At 54.8% G+C, this 21,854-nt stretch overlaps 1 protein-coding gene across 2 annotated transcripts in view; it reads right to left on the reverse strand.

Moving 5' to 3' along the window:
* INPP5E (inositol polyphosphate-5-phosphatase E) overlaps positions 1-21,854 on the reverse strand; it is a 65,512-nt gene that overhangs the window by 3,267 nt on the left and 40,391 nt on the right. For both annotated transcript variants that reach the window (XM_088459674.1, XM_088459675.1), the window contains exon 8: positions 19,500-19,661. In XM_088459674.1, the coding sequence (XP_088315800.1) occupies positions 19,500-19,661 (162 nt within the window). The remainder of the gene's footprint in view (positions 1-19,499; positions 19,662-21,854) is intronic.

Consider the following 21,854-nt stretch of genomic DNA (forward strand, 5'->3'; position numbering starts at 1 on the left):
GCATTCCCATGGGAATGCCTACCGTCTGGGTCCGGCCCCACTGACATCACTAGTGATGTCAGTGGGAGTGCTCTCGGCTCTGATAGAGCCAAAAGCACTCCGGGCTTGCGGCAGACGAGACCCTACCACAAGGGTCTCGTCGCAAGCCCGATGGTCGCGATGGTCATCTTTTTGGCCGCTCGCATTAGCTGTGGGTGGTCACCCACAGCTATGCGAGCGGCCAGGAGGCCGCACCATTTTCAGCTAGGCCGGCCCTGATTCAGAGCGAGCGCTCTGGTCAGAACGTCCGGCTCTGAATCAGGCCCTTAGTGTACAGGAAAAACAATTCAATACACTTTTCAGCCCATGGCATAATTGTTGATACTTCTCACCACCGTTGTTCCGCTGCGTGCGCCATCTTGGTGGTTTATGAATGCAACTACTGTTCAGTTGAAAACCGATGACCTGTATGCAATAGCGCCCTCACTTGCAGAGCGTTTGCGTGCAGTAATGTTCTGCCTGGAGCCACTTGTGTACCTAGACGCAAGCCCCAGCCATCAGAGCAGGAGCTGATAGAGAGCACAACCCATTCCTGATTCCAAGAGGGAAAGCTCCATAATCTCTGCCTCCACCAAGGGATTTCTAAGACTTGTAAGCAGGATGGTTGGAGAGAAATTGGATTCTGATCACACTGATTGAGTAGGTCCAGTTGAAGAGTCCTCAAATTTCACGTTGGCCAACGCCTACATTGGATGAGAACATTCCTAGAAGGTCAAGACGATTCCTTACTGGCACGATTTGTGGAGAAGGAAGTCGATATGCTAGATGGAGAAATTTGAGTTTTTCTTCTGCTAAAGACCCTTTATAGTTTGCTGCATATATTCATACTGCCCAGGAGATATACTGTAGCTGTTGAGAAGGCCCCTGATGACTTTTGGCTGGACTAATGAGGCAACCGTGCTCTTGTAGAAAGCTCATCACCTGGGCCATCTTGCGTCTGGTGACGCTACGAGAAGATCCACCATGTACGGTCAATTACATGATCCCTTGTTTTCAGAGAGTGGCCATAAGAACCACCAGCACTTTGGTGAAGGTCCTTGGAGGAGACAAATGGGAGGCAGGTGACCTGGAAATTGTGGCAAAGGACAGAATCTGAGAAAGTGAGGATGTGGAGCTATAAACAGGAGTATGGAGACCCACATGTGGTAGATCTACAGAGGTAAGGAAGTCTCGTTCCTCTACCATCTGCAGAATAAGCTGTACAAAGTCCATGCAGAAATGCTTTGCATAAATATATCAATTGTGTAATAGCTCCAGTTCCACTGGAGAGGACAGAAATTGGGATTTCATGAAGATATTCCCTCTGTGCATAAACTGGAAATCTACCCTATATGATATATATCTCGACCAATCTGCAGGACCATCGCATAGTGTACGCCCAAATCCCTCGTTCATTGCATCGTCTTATTTGCTGTATTGAGAAGCTATTGGTCTATAGCGTTGAGCCTCCCATGTCTCTGCCTACCTTAACATTCAGCCTACCACAGGACTCTGCAGAGGCTGGTCTAGAAAAGCGTAAGTGTGAGGCCTTTGGTCTCTGCTAGCCTTCCTTATTCCTGTCGGAATTAAAGGGTGCTTAAATGTAGTAGCACCAAACTGCAGAAGATACAGCTTCGCTGGCTGAAAGCTTTGTGCTTCGTTGAACTGCTACTTCTAGTTTTCTTCTCCCGCAGCAAATACTGTAGTTCCAGCAATCTTCTGAATCACTGAGTCCAGTTATTCCCCAAACACAAAATCTCCAACAACTGGAAGAGCGGTTAAACAATACTTTGACTGTGGGTCAGCTGCCCGTGTACCGCAAGGCTCTCCTGGCGGATCAGTCCTCTGTGGGCCATTAGGCTGTCCAGGCCGGGTCAGTCACCTTGGGTCATAAGACTCTCCTTGTAGGGTCAGTCATCCGTGAGCCATAAGGCTATCCTGGCGAGGTCAGTCATCCGTGGGCCATAAGGCTCTCCTGGCGGGGTCAGTCACCTATGGGCCATAAAGGCTCCCCTGGCAGGGTCAGGTACCCAGGGGCAATAAGGCTCTCCTGGTGGTCAGTTACCCAGGGTCAATAAGGCTCTCCTGGCGGGGTCAGTCACCTATGGGCCATAAAGGCTCCCCTGGCAGGGTCAGGTACCCAGGGGCAATAAGGCTCTCCTGGTGGTCAGTTACCCAGGGTCAATAAGGCTCTCCTGGCGGGGTCAGTCACCTATGGGCCATAAAGGCTCCCCTGGCAGGGTCAGGTACCCAGGGGCAATAAGGCTATCCTGGCGAGGTCAGTCATCCGTGGGCCATAAGGCTCTCCTGGCTGGGTCAGTCACCTATGGGCCATAAAGGCTCCCCTGGCAGGGTCAGGTACCCAGGGGCAATAAGGCTCTCCTGGTGGTCAGTTACCCAGGGTCAATAAGGCTCTCCAGGCGGGGTCAGTCACCTATGGGCCATAAAGGCTCCCCTGGCACGGTCAGGTACCCAGGGGCAATAAGGCTCTCCTGGTGGTCAGTTACCCAGGGTCAATAAGGCTCTCCTGGCGACTACTGCCAGAGTGATTCCACTGAATGGGAAGGAAATTGCATCCAGAGAAGCATCACGAAGAAAATACATACCTTCCTGCCTTACTTCAATGCTCTTAAAAGTAAGTTTCTCTTGCCTATACCTATGAATAGTCTCTGCCTATACTCTAAGCGCTCTGGAGACTGAAGCCACAGCCATTAAGTCTTGCCCCGAAGAGACCGCTTCCGTGATCCCACATATAGGATGCTTCACGGCCCTTCACCTTCGAATGGATTAGTTGTACACAGCCTTACACATTATTGAGAAGCTTCTTCATCCTGAAAATGATACAGAGAAATCAGGCCCTGATTCAGAGCCGCTCGTAAGCGGCCGCTCGTTCGTTCTGACCGATGTTCGCACATCTGCGCATGCGTACGGATTTTAATACGCATGCGCAAACCAGTCAGTGCGGACGAAAATCGTTTGTTCGCTATATAGCGAATGCCTGCTATTTTGAGTGACAGGAGGAGGCGTATGTGGGTGGTAACAGGGGAAGGTGCTTGAAAACGGGGGTGTGGAATTCGAACGCAGGCGTGCTTAAAGGTCAAAACGGGCGTTTTAAGGGAGTGCATAAATAATCCAGCAGCGTCATTGACCACGTTACTTGTTTTTTTTTTACTCAGAACTGCTCGCAAAATAGCGGTTGAAAAAACCAGCCACAAGAATAGCGAGCAGTTCATACGCTGTTCGATGTACTCGATTAATCTAATAAATAGCGGACATGACGTATGGTGCGAGCGGCAAGGGGGCGTATTTTTCAAAATTACAACCGCAAGTTTTGCTCGCTCGTTCAGACTTAGAGGCGTGAACAGACCGCAATTAGCGAACAGCTCATTTGAATAGCCACCCCTTGTTTTAGAACGAACGACCGCAAATAGCGAGCGGCTCTGAATGAGGGCCTTAGTCTCTTACGATGACTGTTACATCTGTGGACCTAGTCCCATCCTTGATTAATGAGATCATTAATAATCCAATGCACTAGATAGACTCTGCTTGGAAGAGCCACAAAAAGGGAATCTTGGATGGGAGCCGGAGCTGGGGCATCACCTATCCTGATGGTCTTGGGCATCACCTATCCTGATGGTCTTGTTAATGTGCCAAAGCCGAACAGTCACAACATCAGGGTTAAAGGACTCTGGCTCTTCCTCAATCCCTTCGGACTCATTACCCGGTGACGAGAGAAGCCAGGGACTGGCTGGCACCTGAGGCATCAGCCTCTGCTTCCTCCATGTCAACACTTACCGATCTGGGTCTCTTCTACCCCGGTAACTGAATTAAGCTCTCCCTAGAGACATCACCCAGGTGATTATTTCTGTAATCTGTTCGGGAGGCGGAGACGGGGTATGTTTGGGCTGAGGGCTACAATCCACATATAGAGCCCCTATATAATCATCAGCTACAGTAAAGGTTTATCACAAGCAGCACACGAGGAGTTTAGCTCATGTTCTTCTCTCCGGCAGGGTCTGAGAGTACGGAGAAGGAAAGGATACAACTAAACTTACTTACAAACTTTCCAAGAAAGTGCCCTGCAGGGGCTTATCTAGGGAGGGTGCTCATCAGCCTTATGGGGTGCGCTCAGGCTCCTCCTTCACACTGTGCACATACAGCAGTGTCCAGCTTCCTCATTGGTCAGTACGGCGAGACGCCTGTGACCTCCTGGCGTGCTCAGTAATAAAGACGGGGACAGCTGAATCTCCAGAACCGTGTTTGCTATTTCGAGGCTACTTGGGTAGCCAACCCTGTCCCTGCTTGTATTCCAGGAGATACTGTATGTCCCAAGGACCATCCAGTAAGACAGGACGCAAACGCTCCACAGTGACACTTACACACACACACACGCGCCTCCCTCAGCTGAGACAGGACGCAAACGCTCCACAGTGACACTTACACACACACACGCCTCCCTCAGCTGAGACAGGACGCAAACGCTCCACAGTGACACTTACACACACACACACGCCTCCCTCAGCTGAGACAGGACGCAAACGCTCCACAGTGACACTTACACACACACACGCCTCCCTCAGCTGAGACAGGACGCAAACGCTCCACAGTGACACTTACACACACACACACACACACGCCTCCCTCAGCTGAGACAGGACGCAAACGCTCCACAGTGACACTTACACACACACACACGCGCCTCCCTCAGCTGAGACAGGACGCAAACGCTCCACAGTGACACTTACACACACGCGCCTCCCTCAGCTGAGACAGGACGCAAACGCTCCACAGTGACACTTACACACACACACACGCGCCTCCCTCAGCTGAGACAGGACGCAAACGTTCCACAGTGACACTTACACACACACACACGCGCCTCCCTCAGCTGAGACAGGACACAAACGCTCCACAGTGACACAGACACACACACGCGTGCCTCCCTCAGCTGAGACAGGACACAACCGCTCCACAGTGACACTTACACACACACACACACACACACACGTGCCTCCCTCAGCTGAGACAGGACACAAACGCTCCACAGTGACACTTACACACACACACGCCTCCCTCAGCTGAGACAGGACACAAACGCTCCACAGTGACACTTACACACACACACACGCCTCCCTCAGCTGAGACAGGACGCAAACGCTCCACAGTGACACTTACACACACACACGCCTCCCTCAGCTGAGACAGGACACAAACGCTCCACAGTGACACTTACACACACACACGCCTCCCTCAGCTGAGACAGGACGCAAACGCTCCACAGTGACACTTACACACACACACGCCTCCCTCAGCTGAGACAGGACACAAACGCTCCACAGTGACACTTACACACACACACACACACACGCCTCCCTCAGCTGAGACAGGACGCAAACGCTCCACAGTGACACTTACACACACGCGCCTCCCTCAGCTGAGACAGGACACAAACGCTCCACAGTGACACTTACACACACACACACACGCGCCTCCCTCAGCTGAGACAGGACGCAAACGCTCCACAGTGACACTTACACACACACACGCCTCCCTCAGCTGAGACAGGACACAAACGCTCCACAGTGACACTTACACACACACACACACGCCTCCCTCAGCTGAGACAGGACGCAAACGCTCCACAGTGACACTTACACACACACGCGCCTCCCTCAGCTGAGACAGGACACAAACGCTCCACAGTGACACAGACACACACACGCGTGCCTCCCTCAGCTGAGACAGGACACAACCGCTCCACAGTGACACTTACACACACACACACACACACACACACACACGTGCCTCCCTCAGCTGAGACAGGACACAAACGCTCCACAGTGACACTTACACACACACACACACGCCTCCCTCAGCTGAGACAGGACGCAAACGCTCCACAGTGACACTTACACACACACACACGCCTCCCTCAGCTGAGACAGGACGCAAACGCTCCACAGTGACACTTACACACACACACGCCTCCCTCAGCTGAGACAGGACGCAAACGCTCCACAGTGACACTTACACACACACACGCCTCCCTCAGCTGAGACAGGACACAAACGCTCCACAGTGACACTTACACACACACACACGCGCCTCCCTCAGCTGAGACAGGACGCAAACGCTCCACAGTGACACTTACACACACACACACACGCCTCCCTCAGCTGAGACAGGACGCAAACGCTCCACAGTGACACTTACACACACACACACGCGCCTCCCTCAGCTGAGACAGGACGCAAACGCTCCACAGTGACACTTACACACACACACACGCGCCTCCCTCAGCTGAGACAGGACGCAAACGCTCCACAGTGACACTTACACACACACACACGCCTCCCTCAGCTGAGACAGGACGCAAACGCTCCACAGTGACACTTACACACACACACACACGCGCCTCCCTCAGCTGAGACAGGACGCAAACGCTCCACAGTGACACTTACACACACACACGCGCCTCCCTCAGCTGAGACAGGACACAAACGCTCCACAGTGACACAGACACACACACGCGTGCCTCCCTCAGCTGAGACAGGACACAAACGCTCCACAGTGACACTTACACACACACACACACACACACGCCTCCCTCAGCTGAGACAGGACGCAAACGCTCCACAGTGACACTTACACACACACACGCCTCCCTCAGCTGAGACAGGACACAAACGCTCCACAGTGACACTTACACACACACACACGCGCCTCCCTCAGCTGAGACAGGACGCAAACGCTCCACAGTGACACTTACACACACACGCCTCCCTCAGCTGAGACAGGACACAACCGCTCCACAGTGACACTTACACACACACACACGCCTCCCTCAGCTGAGACAGGACACAAACGCTCCACAGTGACACTTACACACACACACGCACCTCCCTCAGCTGAGACAGGACACAAACGCTCCACAGTGACACTTACAGACACACACACACACACGCGCCTCCCTCAGCTGAGACAGGACACAAACGCTCCACAGTGACACTTACACACACACACGCCTCCCTCAGCTGAGACAGGACGCAAACGCTCCACAGTGACACTTACACACACACACACACGCGCCTCCCTCAGCTGAGACAGGACGCAAACGCTCCACAGTGACACTTACACACACACACACGCCTCCCTCAGCTGAGACAGGACGCAAACGCTCCACAGTGACACTTACACACACACACACGCGCCTCCCTCAGCTGAGACAGGACACAAACGCTCCACAGTGACACAGACACACACACGCGTGCCTCCCTCAGCTGAGACAGGACACAACCGCTCCACAGTGACACTTACACACACACACACACACGTGCCTCCCTCAGCTGAGACAGGACACAAACGCTCCACAGTGACACTTACACACACACACGCCTCCCTCAGCTGAGACAGGACACAAACGCTCCACAGTGACACTTACACACACACACGCCTCCCTCAGCTGAGACAGGACGCAAACGCTCCACAGTGACACTTACACACACACACACACACGCCTCCCTCAGCTGAGACAGGACACAACCGCTCCACAGTGACACTTACACACACACACACACGTGCCTCCCTCAGCTGAGACAGGACACAAACGCTCCACAGTGACACTTACACACACACACGCGCCTCCCTCAGCTGAGACAGGACACAAACGCTCCACAGTGACACTTACACACATACGCGCCTCCCTCAGCTGAGACAGGACGCAAACGCTCCACAGTGACACTTACACACACACACACACGCCTCCCTCAGCTGAGACAGGACACAACCGCTCCACAGTGACACTTACACACACACACACGCCTCCCTCAGCTGAGACAGGACACAAACGGTCCACAGTGACACTTACACACACACACGCCTCCCTCAGCTGAGACAGGACGCAAACGCTCCACAGTGACACTTACACACATACGCGCCTCCCTCAGCTGAGACAGGACACAAACGCTCCACAGTGACACTTACACACACACACGCCTCCCTCAGCTGAGACAGGACGCAAACGCTCCACAGTGACACTTACACACACACGCACGCCTCCCTCAGCTGAGACAGGACACAAACGGTCCACAGTGACACTTACACACACACGCCTCCCTCAGCTGAGACAGGACGCAAACGCTCCACAGTGACACTTACACACACACGCGCCTCCCTCAGCTGAGACAGGACACAACCGCTCCACAGTGACACTTACACACACACACACGCCTCCCTCAGCTGAGACAGGACACAAACGGTCCACAGTGACACTTACACACACACACGCCTCCCTCAGCTGAGACAGGACGCAAACGCTCCACAGTGACACTTACACACATACGCGCCTCCCTCAGCTGAGACAGGACACAAACGCTCCACAGTGACACTTACACACACACACGCCTCCCTCAGCTGAGACAGGACGCAAACGCTCCACAGTGACACTTACACACACACACGCCTCCCTCAGCTGAGACAGGACGCAAACGCTCCACAGTGACACTTACACACACACGCGCCTCCCTCAGCTGAGAGGACACAAACGCTCCACAGTGACACTTACACACACACACACACGCGCCTCCCTCAGCTGAGACAGGACACAAACGCTCCACAGTGACACTTACACACACACACACGCGCCTCCCTCAGCTGAGACAGGACACAAACGCTCCACAGTGACACTTACACACACACACGCCTCCCTCAGCTGAGACAGGATGCAAACGCTCCACAGTGACACTTACACACACACGCGCCTCCCTCAGCTGAGAGGACACAAACGCTCCACAGTGACACTTACACACACACACACGCGCCTCCCTCAGCTGAGACAGGACACAAACGCTCCACAGTGACACTTACACACACACACGCCTCCCTCAGCTGAGACAGGACGCAAACGCTCCACAGTGACACTTACACACACACGCGCCTCCCTCAGCTGAGAGGACACAAACGCTCCAGAGTGACACTTACACACACACACACGCGCCTCCCTCAGCTGAGACAGGACACAAACGCTCCACAGTGACACTTACACACACACACACGCCTCCCTCAGCTGAGACAGGACACAAACGCTCCACAGTGACACTTACACACACACACACGCGCCTCCCTCAGCTGAGACAGGACACAAACGCTCCACAGTGACACTTACACACACACACACACGCCTCCCTCAGCTGAGACAGGACGCAAACGCTCCACAGTGACACTTACACACACACGCGCCTCCCTCAGCTGAGACAGGACACAAACGCTCCACAGTGACACTTACACACACACACACGCCTCCCTCAGCTGAGACAGGACACAAACGCTCCACAGTGACACAGACACACACACGCGTGCCTCCCTCAGCTGAGACAGGACACAAACGCTCCACAGTGACACTTACACACACACACGCGCCTCCCTCAGCTGAGACAGGACACAAACGCTCCACAGTGACACTTACACACACACACACACACACGCCTCCCTCAGCTGAGACAGGACACAAACGCTCCACAGTGACACTTACACACACACATACGCCTCCCTCAGCTGAGACAGGACACAAACGCTCCACAGTGACACTTACAGACACGCGCCTCCCTCAGCTGAGACAGGACACAAACGCTCCACAGTGACACTTACACACACACACGCGCGCCTCCCTCAGCTGAGACAGGACACAAACGCTCCACAGTGACACTTACACACACACACGCGCCTCCCTCAGCTGAGACAGGACGCAAACGCTCCACAGTGACACTTACACACACACACACGCCTCCCTCAGCTGAGACAGGACACAAACGCTCCACAGTGACACTTACAGACACACACACACACACGCGCCTCCCTCAGCTGAGACAGGACACAAACGCTCCACAGTGACACAGACGCGCCTCACTCAGCTGAGACAGGACGCAAACGCTCCACAGTGACACTTACACACACACGCGCCTCACTCAGCTGAGACAGGACGCAAACGCTCCACAGTGACACTTACACACACACACGCGCCTCCCTCAGCTGAGACAGGACACAAACGCTCCACAGTGACACTTACACACGCGCCTCCCTCAGCTGAGAAAGGACACAAACGCTCCACAGTGACACTTACACACACACACACGCGCCTCCCTCAGCTGAGACAGGATGCAAACGCTCCACAGTGACACTTACACACACACGCGCCTCCCTCAGCTGAGAGGACACAAACGCTCCACAGTGACACTTACACACACACACACGCGCCTCCCTCAGCTGAGACAGGACACAAACGCTCCACAGTGACACTTACACACACACACGCCTCCCTCAGCTGAGACAGGACGCAAACGCTCCACAGTGACACTTACACACACACACACACGCCTCCCTCAGCTGAGACAGGACACAAACGCTCCACAGTGACACTTACACACACACACACGCCTCCCTCAGCTGAGACAGGACACAAACGCTCCACAGTGACACTTACACACACACACACGCGCCTCCCTCAGCTGAGACAGGACACAAACGCTCCACAGTGACACTTACACACACACACACGCCTCCCTCAGCTGAGACAGGACGCAAACGCTCCACAGTGACACTTACACACACACGCGCCTCCCTCAGCTGAGACAGGACACAAACGCTCCACAGTGACACTTACACACACACACACGCCTCCCTCAGCTGAGACAGGACACAAACGCTCCACAGTGACACAGACACACACACGCGTGCCTCCCTCAGCTGAGACAGGACACAAACGCTCCACAGTGACACTTACACACACACACACACACACGCCTCCCTCAGCTGAGACAGGACACAAACGCTCCACAGTGACACTTACACACACACATACGCCTCCCTCAGCTGAGACAGGACACAAACGCTCCACAGTGACACTTACAGACACGCGCCTCCCTCAGCTGAGACAGGACACAAACGCTCCACAGTGACACTTACAGACACACACACGCGCGCCTCCCTCAGCTGAGACAGGACACAAACGCTCCACAGTGACACTTACACACACACACGCGCCTCCCTCAGCTGAGACAGGACGCAAACGCTCCACAGTGACACTTACACACACACACACGCCTCCCTCAGCTGAGACAGGACACAAACGCTCCACAGTGACACTTACAGACACACACACACACACGCGCCTCCCTCAGCTGAGACAGGACACAAACGCTCCACAGTGACACTTACACACACACACACACGCCTCCCTCAGCTGAGACAGGACACAAACGCTCCACAGTGACACAGACGCGCCTCCCTCAGCTGAGACAGGACGCAAACGCTCCACAGTGACACTTACAGACACACACACGCGCCTCCCTCAGCTGAGACAGGACCCAACCGCTCCACAGTGACACTTGCACACACACACGCGCCTCCCTCAGCTGAGACAGGACACAAACGCTCCACAGTGACACTTACACACGCGCCTCCCTCAGCTGAGAAAGGACCCAAACGCTCCACAGTGACACTTACACACACACACACGCCTCCCTCAGCTGAGACAGGACACAAACGCTCCACAGTGACACTTACACACGCGCCTCCCTCAGCTGAGACAGGACCCAACCGCTCCACAGTGACACTTACACACACACACACACACACGCGCGCCTCCCTCAGCTGAGACAGGACACAAACGCTCCACAGTGACACTTACACACACACGCGCCTCCCTCAGCTGAGAGGACACAAACGCTCCACAGTGACACTTACAGACACACACACGCGCGCCTCCCTCAGCTGAGACAGGACCCAACCGCTCCACAGTGACACTTACACACACACGCGCCTCCCTCAGCTGAGACAGGACGCAAACGCTCCACAGTGATACTTACACACACACACGCGCCTCCCTCAGCTGAGACAGGACGCAAACGCTCCACAGTGACACTTACACACACACACGCGCCTCCCTCAGCTGAGACAGGACACAAACGCTCCACAGTGACACTTACACACACACACACGCCTCCCTCAGCTGAGACAGGACACAAACGCTCCACAGTGACACTTACAGACACACACACACGCGCCTCCCTCAGCTGAGACAGGACACAAACGCTCCACAGTGACACTTACACACACACACACCTCCCTCAGCTGAGACAGGACACAACCGCTCCACAGTGACACTTACACACACGCGCCTCCCTCAGCTGAGACAGGACACAAACGCTCCACAGTGACACTTACAGACACGCGCCTCCCTCAGCTGAGACAGGACGCAAACGCTCCACAGTGACACTCACAGACACACGTGCCTCCCTCAGCTGAGACAGGACGCAAACGCTCCACAGTGACATTTACACACACACGCGCCTCCCTCAGCTGAGAGGACACAAACGCTCCACAGTGACACTTACAGACACACACACGCGCCTCCCTCAGCTGAGACAGGACACAAACGCTCCACAGTGACACTTACACACACACACGTGCCTCCCTCAGCTGAGACAGGACCCAAACGCTCCACAGTGACACTTACACACACACACACGCCTCCCTCAGCTGAGACAGGACACAAACGCTCCACAGTGACACTTACACACACACACACGCGCCTCCCTCAGCTGAGACAGGACCCAACCGCTCCACAGTGACACTTACACACACACACACACGCGCCTCCCTCAGCTGAGACAGGACACAAACGCTCCACAGTGACACTTACACACACACACACACGCGCCTCCCTCAGCTGATACAGGACACAAACGCTCCACAGTGACACAGACACACACACGCGCCTCCCTCAGCTGAGACAGGACCCAACCGCTCCACAGTGACACAGACACACACACCTCCCTCAGCTGAGACAGGACACAAACGCTCCACAGTAACACTTACACACACACACACACACACACGCGCCTCACTCAGCTGAGACAGGACCCAACCGCTCCACAGTGACACTTACACACACACACACACACACGCGCCTCCCTCAGCTGAGACAGGACGCAAACGCTCCACAGTGACACTTACAGACACACACACGCGCCTCCCTCAGCTGAGACAGGACACAAACGCTCCACAGTGACACTTACACACACACACACGCGCCTCCCTCAGCTGAGACAGGACGCAAACGCTCCACAGTGACACTTACACATACACACGCGCGCCTCCCTCAGCTGAGACATGACGCAAACGCTCCACAGTGACACTTACACACACACGCGCCTCCCTCAGCTGAGACAGGACACAAACGCTCCACAGTGACACTTACACACACACACGCGCCTCCCTCAGCTGAGACAGGACACAAACGCTCCACAGTGACACTTACACACACACACGCGCCTCCCTCAGCTGAGACAGGACACAAACGCTCCACAGTGACACTTACACACACACACACGCCTCCCTCAGCTGAGACAGGACACAAACGCTCCACAGTGACACAGACACACACACACACGCCTCCCTCAGCTGAGACAGGACACAAACGCTCCACAGTGACACTTACACACACACACACGCGCCTCCCTCAGCTGAGACAGGACCCAAACGCTCCACAGTGACACTTACACACACGCGCCTCCCTCAGCTGAGACAGGACGCAAACGCTCCACAGTGACACTTACACACACACACGCCTCCCTCAGCTGAGACAGGACCCAACCGCTCCCCATTGACACTTACACACACACACGCCTCCCTCAGCTGAGACAGGACGCAAACGCTCCACAGTGACACTTACACACACACACGCGCCTCCCTCAGCTGAGACAGGACACAAACGCTCCACAGTGACACTTACACACACACACACGCCTCCCTCAGCTGAGACAGGACACAAACGCTCCACAGTGACACTTACACACACACACGTGCCTCCCTCAGCTGAGACAGGACGCAAACGCTCCACAGTGACACTTACACACACGCGCCTCCCTCAGCTGAGACAGGACCCAAACGCTCCACAGTGACACTTACACACACGCGCCTCCCTCAGCTGAGACAGGACCCAACCGCTCCCCATTGACACTTACACACACACACACGCGCCTCCCTCAGCTGAGACAGGACACAAACGCTCCACAGTGACACTTACACACACACACGCGCCTCCCTCAGCTGAGACAGGACGCAAACGCTCCACAGTGACACTTACACACACACACGCGCCTCCCTCAGCTGAGACAGGACGCAAACGCTCCACAGTGACACTTACACACACACACACGCCTCCCTCAGCTGAGACAGGACACAAACGCTCCACAGTGACACTTACACACATACACACGCGCCTCCCTCAGCTGACAGGACACAAACGCTCCACAGTGACACTTACACACACACACGCGCCTCCCTCAGCTGAGACAGGACGCAAACGCTCCACAGTGACACTTACAGACACACACACGCGCCTCCCTCAGCTGAGACAGGACACAACCGCTCCACAGTGACACTTACACACACACACGCCTCCCTCAGCTGAGACAGGACACAAACGCTCCACAGTGACACTTACAGACACACACACGCGCCTCCCTCAGCTGAGACAGGACACAAACGCTCCACAGCGACACTTACAGACACACACACGCGCCTCCCTCAGCTGAGACAGGACCCAAACGCTCCACAGTGACACTTACACACACGCGCCTCCCTCAGCTGAGACAGGACACAAACGCTCCACAGTGACACTTACACACACACACGCGCCTCCCTCAGCTGAGACAGGACACAAACGCTCCACAGTAACACTTACAGACACACACACGCGCCTCCCTCAGCTGAGACAGGACGCAAACGCTCCACAGTGACACTTACAGACACACACACGCGCCTCCCTCAGCTGAGACAGGACGCAAACGCTCCACAGTGACACTTACAGACACACACACGCGCCTCCCTCAGCTGAGACAGGACCCAACCGCTCCCCATTGACACTTACAGACACACACACACGTGCCTCCCTCAGCTGAGACAGGACGCAAACGCTCCACAGTGACACTTACAGACACACGCGCCTCCCTCAGCTGAGACAGGACGCAAACGCTCCACAGTAACACTTACAGACACACACACACACGCGCCTCCCTCAGCTGAGACAGGACACAAACGCTCCACAGTGACACTTACACACACACACGCGCCTCCCTCAGCTGAGACAGGACACAAACGCTCCACAGTAACACTTACAGACACACACACGCGCCTCCCTCAGCTGAGACAGGACCCAACCGCTCCCCATTGACACTTACAGACACACACACACGTGCCTCCCTCAGCTGAGACAGGACGCAAACGCTCCACAGTGACACTTACAGACACACACACACACGCGCCTCCCTCAGCTGAGACAGGACACAAACGCTCCACAGTGACACTTACACACACACACGCGCCTCCCTCAGCTGAGACAGGACACAAACGCTCCACAGTAACACTTACAGACACACACACGCGCCTCCCTCAGCTGAGACAGGACACAACCGCTCCACAGTGACACTTACACACACACACGCCTCCCTCAGCTGAGACAGGACACAAACGCTCCACAGTGACACTTACAGACACACACACGCGCCTCCCTCAGCTGAGACAGGACACAAACGCTCCACAGCGACACTTACAGACACACACACGCGCCTCCCTCAGCTGAGACAGGACCCAAACGCTCCACAGTGACACTTACACACACGCGCCTCCCTCAGCTGAGACAGGACACAAACGCTCCACAGTGACACTTACACACACACACGCGCCTCCCTCAGCTGAGACAGGACACAAACGCTCCACAGTAACACTTACAGACACACACACGCGCCTCCCTCAGCTGAGACAGGACGCAAACGCTCCACAGTGACACTTACAGACACACACACGCGCCTCCCTCAGCTGAGACAGGACGCAAACGCTCCACAGTGACACTTACAGACACACACACGCGCCTCCCTCAGCTGAGACAGGACCCAACCGCTCCCCATTGACACTTACAGACACACACACACGTGCCTCCCTCAGCTGAGACAGGACGCAAACGCTCCACAGTGACACTTACAGACACACGCGCCTCCCTCAGCTGAGACAGGACGCAAACGCTCCACAGTAACACTTACAGACACACACACACACGCGCCTCCCTCAGCTGAGACAGGACACAAACGCTCCACAGTGACACTTACACACACACACGCGCCTCCCTCAGCTGAGACAGGACACAAACGCTCCACAGTAACACTTACAGACACACACACGCGCCTCCCTCAGCTGAGACAGGACGCAAACGCTCCACAGTGACACTTACAGACACACACACGCGCCTCCCTCAGCTGAGACAGGACCCAACCGCTCCCCATTGACACTTACAGACACACACACACGTGCCTCCCTCAGCTGAGACAGGACGCAAACGCTCCACAGTGACACTTACAGACACACGCGCCTCCCTCAGCTGAGACAGGACGCAAACGCTCCACAGTAACACTTACACACACACACGCGCCTCCCTCAGCTGAGACAGGACCCAACCGCTCCCCATTGACACTTACAGACACACACACGCGCCTCCCTCAGCTGAGACAGGACACAAACGCTCCACAGTGACACTTAGACACGCGCCTCCCTCAGCTGAGACAGGACGCAAACGCTCCACAGTGACACTTACACACACACACACACACGCGCCTCCCTCAGCTGAGACAGGACACAAACGCTCCACAGTGACACTTACACACACACACGCGCCTCCCTCAGCTGAGACAGGACCCAACCGCTCCCCATTGACACTTACAGACACACACACGCGCCTCCCTCAGCTGAGACAGGACACAAACGCTCCACAGTGACACTTAGACACGCGCCTCCCTCAGCTGAGACAGGACGCAAACGCTCCACAGTGACACTTACACACACACACACACGCGCCTCCCTCAGCTGAGAGGACACAAACGCTCCACAGTGACACTTACAGACACACACACGCGCCTCCCTCAGCTGAGACAGGACGCAAACGCTCCACAGTGACACTTACACACACACACACACGCGCCTCCCTCAGCTGAGAGGACACAAACGCTCCACAGTGACACTTACAGACACACACACGCGCCTCCCTCAGCTGAGACAGGACACAAACGCTCCACAGTGACACTTACACACACACACACACGCGCCTCCCTCAGCTGAGACAGGACCCAACCGCTCCACAGTGACACTTACACACACACACACGCGCCTCCCTCAGCTGAGACAGGACGCAAACGCTCCACAGTGACACTTACAGACACACACACGCGCCTCCCTCAGCTGAGACAGGACGCAAACGCTCCACAGTGACACTTACACACGCGCGCCTCCCTCAGCTGAGACAGGACGCAAACGCTCCACAGTGACACAGACACACACACACACACACACACACGCGCCTCCCTCAGCTGAGACAGGACACAAACGCTCCACAGTGACACTTACACACACACACACGCGCCTCCCTCAGCTGAGACAGGACACAAACGCTCCACAGTGACACTTACACACACACACACACACGCGCCTCCCTCAGCTGAGACAGGACACAAACGCTCCACAGTAACACTTACACACACACACACACGCGCCTCACTCAGCTGAGACAGGACCCAACCGCTCCACAGTGACACTTACACACACACACACACACGCGCCTCCCTCAGCTGAGACAGGACGCAAACGCTCCACAGTGACACTTACAGACACACACGCCTCCCTCAGCTGAGACAGGACACAAACGCTCCACAGTGACACTTACACACACACACACGCGCCTCCCTCAGCTGAGACAGGACGCAAACGCTCCACAGTGACACTTACAGACACACACACACGCGCCTCCCTCAGCTGAGACAGGACGCAAACGCTCCACAGTGACACTTACACATACACACGCGCGCCTCCCTCAGCTGAGACAGGACGCAAACGCTCCACAGTGACACTTACACACACACGCGCCTCCCTCAGCTGAGACAGGACGCAAACGCTCCACAGTGACACTTACAGACACACACACGCGCCTCCCTCAGCTGAGACAGGACGCAAACGCTCCACAGTGACACTTACACATACACACGCGCGCCTCCCTCAGCTGAGACAGGACGCAAACGCTCCACAGTGACACAGACACACACACACACACACACGCGCCTCCCTCAGCTGAGACAGGACACAAACGCTCCACAGTGACACTTACACACACACACACGCGCCTCCCTCAGCTGAGACAGGACCCAACCGCTCCACAGTGACACTTACACACACACACACACACACACGCGCCTCCCTCAGCTGAGACAGGACACAAACGCTCCACAGTGACACTTACACACACACACACACGCGCCTCCCTCAGCTGATACAGGACACAAACGCTCCACAGTGACACAGACACACACACGCGCCTCCCTCAGCTGAGACAGGACCCAACCGCTCCACAGTGACACAGACACACACACACGCGCCTCCCTCAGCTGAGACAGGACACAAACGCTCCACAGTAACACTTACACACACACACACACACACACGCGCCTCACTCAGCTGAGACAGGACCCAACCGCTCCACAGTGACACTTACACACACACACACACACACGCGCCTCCCTCAGCTGAGACAGGACGCAAACGCTCCACAGTGACACTTACAGACACACACACGCGCCTCCCTCAGCTGAGACAGGACACAAACGCTCCACAGTGACACTTACACACACACACACGCGCCTCCCTCAGCTGAGACAGGACGCAAACGCTCCACAGTGACACTTACACATACACACGCGCGCCTCCCTCAGCTGAGACAGGACGCAAACGCTCCACAGTGACACTTACACACACACGCGCCTCCCTCAGCTGAGACAGGACACAAACGCTCCACAGTGACACTTACACACACACACGCGCCTCCCTCAGCTGAGACAGGACACAAACGCTCCACAGTGACACTTACACACACACACGCGCCTCCCTCAGCTGAGACAGGACGCAAACGCTCCACAGTGACACTTACAGACACACACACGCGCCTCCCTCAGCTGAGACAGGACACAAACGCTCCACAGTGACACTTACACACACACACACGCGCCTCCCTCAGCTGAGACAGGACACAAACGCTCCACAGTGACACTTACAGACACGCGCCTCCCTCAGCTGAGACGCAGCTTGTTGGTGAGTACATTACGGCTGCCATAGAGATGAAAGGAATAAGTAGCGCTGAATGATCAGTGTTGGGTGAACAGACGCCGTGCGCATAGCATCTATTCAACGCGAGAGGAGGGCCCCCCATTGTGACAAATTGGACACGTGTCACCAAGACCACGCCTCTCCCCGGCTTTTTCAGGAGCACGCGACCTGCCCTTCCCACAGCCTAGTGCGAACATTATGTGTGGAGAGAGAGAGATATAATGTAGATACGACATGTAAAGTGACGATTATTGGTATTGCCCCTCCTAGTCCAGTCTCCGTACCGTGGGTCATCTCTTTGATAAGCTGATCATACTGCAGTAGACCGGACATGTCTCTCTCCAGCTTGCGCCCTAAGATTGAAACCACGCCTGGACGATCCTTGTTCAGCCGGAAGTTGAAGTCTCCGAACCAGTAAACCTCATCGAAACGGCTGGTGACGTCCACTAATGGGTCAGACAAATAAGCCACACGGTTAGATAGTGGATTGGTGACTGTATGATATATATATATATATATATATATATATATATTACACACATACATAAAACAATATACCCATCATATTATCTCAGCTAACGTGAAGTCTGTATGTTATTGTTCAGTCCTGCAGGAACAGACGGCTATATAACCAGGATTATTACATATATTATTAGTTGCTGCCCGTTGGCTCCATTTTCCATGTATGAGAAGTGATCTGCAATGCAGCCCTCAGAGATTACTCCTCATGGTATTCCCTCTAGGACATTACGTTACCATGTTCCCCGTTACATACAGAGTCACCTAGGACCTTATAGGAACCAGAAACATCAGTACAGGGCAAACCCTAATCTTCCCCTCTAAACCCATCTCTGGGCGTGATTCCGGGATGCGCTAATCACACAGCTACTTCCTCCTTGCACCCAGCGGTTGTGCGAATATGCGCTAATGCCGCAGGAGGCGTCTTGAGTAAAAAAAAGCCTCTTGCTGCTTCTCTGATCCGCAGCTGCAAACAAAGACGCTGCATCTGATCATCTGAGCGACCCTTGGGTTTTCCAGGATGTCCGGGGAATTCACACTGCTGAAGCCAAATGAAGCTCTGTCCCACTGTCTTCGACACCCCCCTGCGGCGTCCAGGGCACTGCGAGCGATCTGGTAAAATGAGATCTGCACAGGGGCAGATCTGACACGGATGGTGTCATGGTTAGCATTGCTGCCTCGCAGCACGGATGGTGTCATGGTTAGCATTGCTGCCTCGCAGCACGGATGGTGTCATGGTTAGCATTGCTGCCTCGCAGCACGGATGGTGTCATGGTTAGCATTGCTGCCTCGCAGCACGGATGGTGTCATGGTTAGCATTGCTGCCTCGCAGCACGGAGGGTGTCATGGTTAGCATTGCTGCCTCGCAGCACGGATGGTGTCATGGTTAGCATTGCTGCCTCGCAGCACGGATGGTGTCATGGTTAGCATTGCTGCCTCGCAGCACGGATGGTGTCATGGTTAGCATTGCTGCCTCGCAGCACGGATGGTGTCATGGTTAGCATTGCTGCCTCGCAGCACGGATGGTGTCATGGTTAGCATTGCTGCCTCGCAGCACGGATGGTGTCATGGTTAGCATTGCTGCCTCGCAGCACCGGGGTCTTCATTTCCGCCATGGCCCTGTGTGGAGTTTGTATGTTTTCCGGGTACTCCGGTTTCCTCCCACACTCCAAAAATAGACTGGTAGGTTACCTGGCTATAGCAGAGGTTCCCAAACGGGAAACGGGAGGTGCTCAGCTATGGATATCTGTAAAACATGAACTGTTGGGGAGCCTTGAGGACAGCGTTTGGGAACCTCTGGCCTATAGACAAATAACATAGGTAATATAGAGTGTAAGCTCCACTGGGGCAGGGAATAATGTGACTGGCCAGATATTCTCTGTACAGCGCTGCAGTATATGTGTGCGCTATATACATAACTGGTAATAATAATAATGAGGTCAGGACCCTAAGGCCACCATTAGCCGGCCTCAGCATATACCAAACAGACTACAGGGGTTCCTCCAAGATCTCTGCCCCAATTTCTACAAAGTAATTTATTCTAGGTGGCTGTTCTGCCGCATCCTATAGTGCTACCCGCAACCGCCATGCCTGGTCACAGGGTGAGGGTTACTCAGATGACCGATGCCTTCGGACGCAGCAGATCACAGAATCCTGCAGTAGGTTTGCTCCTACTAAAGACGCCTCCTGCGTCCACCTCTGAATCAGCTCCTGCGTCCATCGAGCTACAGCAGAGTCTGTCCTGCAGACACCAGCAGGGGGCGCCCGCTCTGACTAAGGAGAGATTGCCCAACACCGAACAAACCCCTGTAACAATCTTGCAGGTGTCAAGTTTAGCAAGATAGTACTTAGCTGGCACAGGGGCTAACTCACAGCGAATGCCCTCCATGTTCTCTCTATAAAGTACACAGCAGCCTAATGTGTGACCGTCTATTCCACGTTACGTGCATCTCTCATATGGTTTCTTCCACGTAACCACGAAACACCAATGTGCAGCCCACGCTCGTCTTTATTAGAGCTCCTGCGCACCCCTCTCCCTGGCAACTGGGGATCTTAGTGACGCCCCCCTGGATGTGATCCCTTTTCCCCAGCACGGAGTTATTAGACCTACACATTCATAT

Source organism: Taudactylus pleione, unplaced genomic scaffold, assembly GCF_031769625.1.
Source record: "Taudactylus pleione unplaced genomic scaffold, aTauple2 ptg000927l, whole genome shotgun sequence".
Lineage (NCBI taxonomy): Eukaryota > Metazoa > Chordata > Amphibia > Anura > Myobatrachidae > Taudactylus > Taudactylus pleione.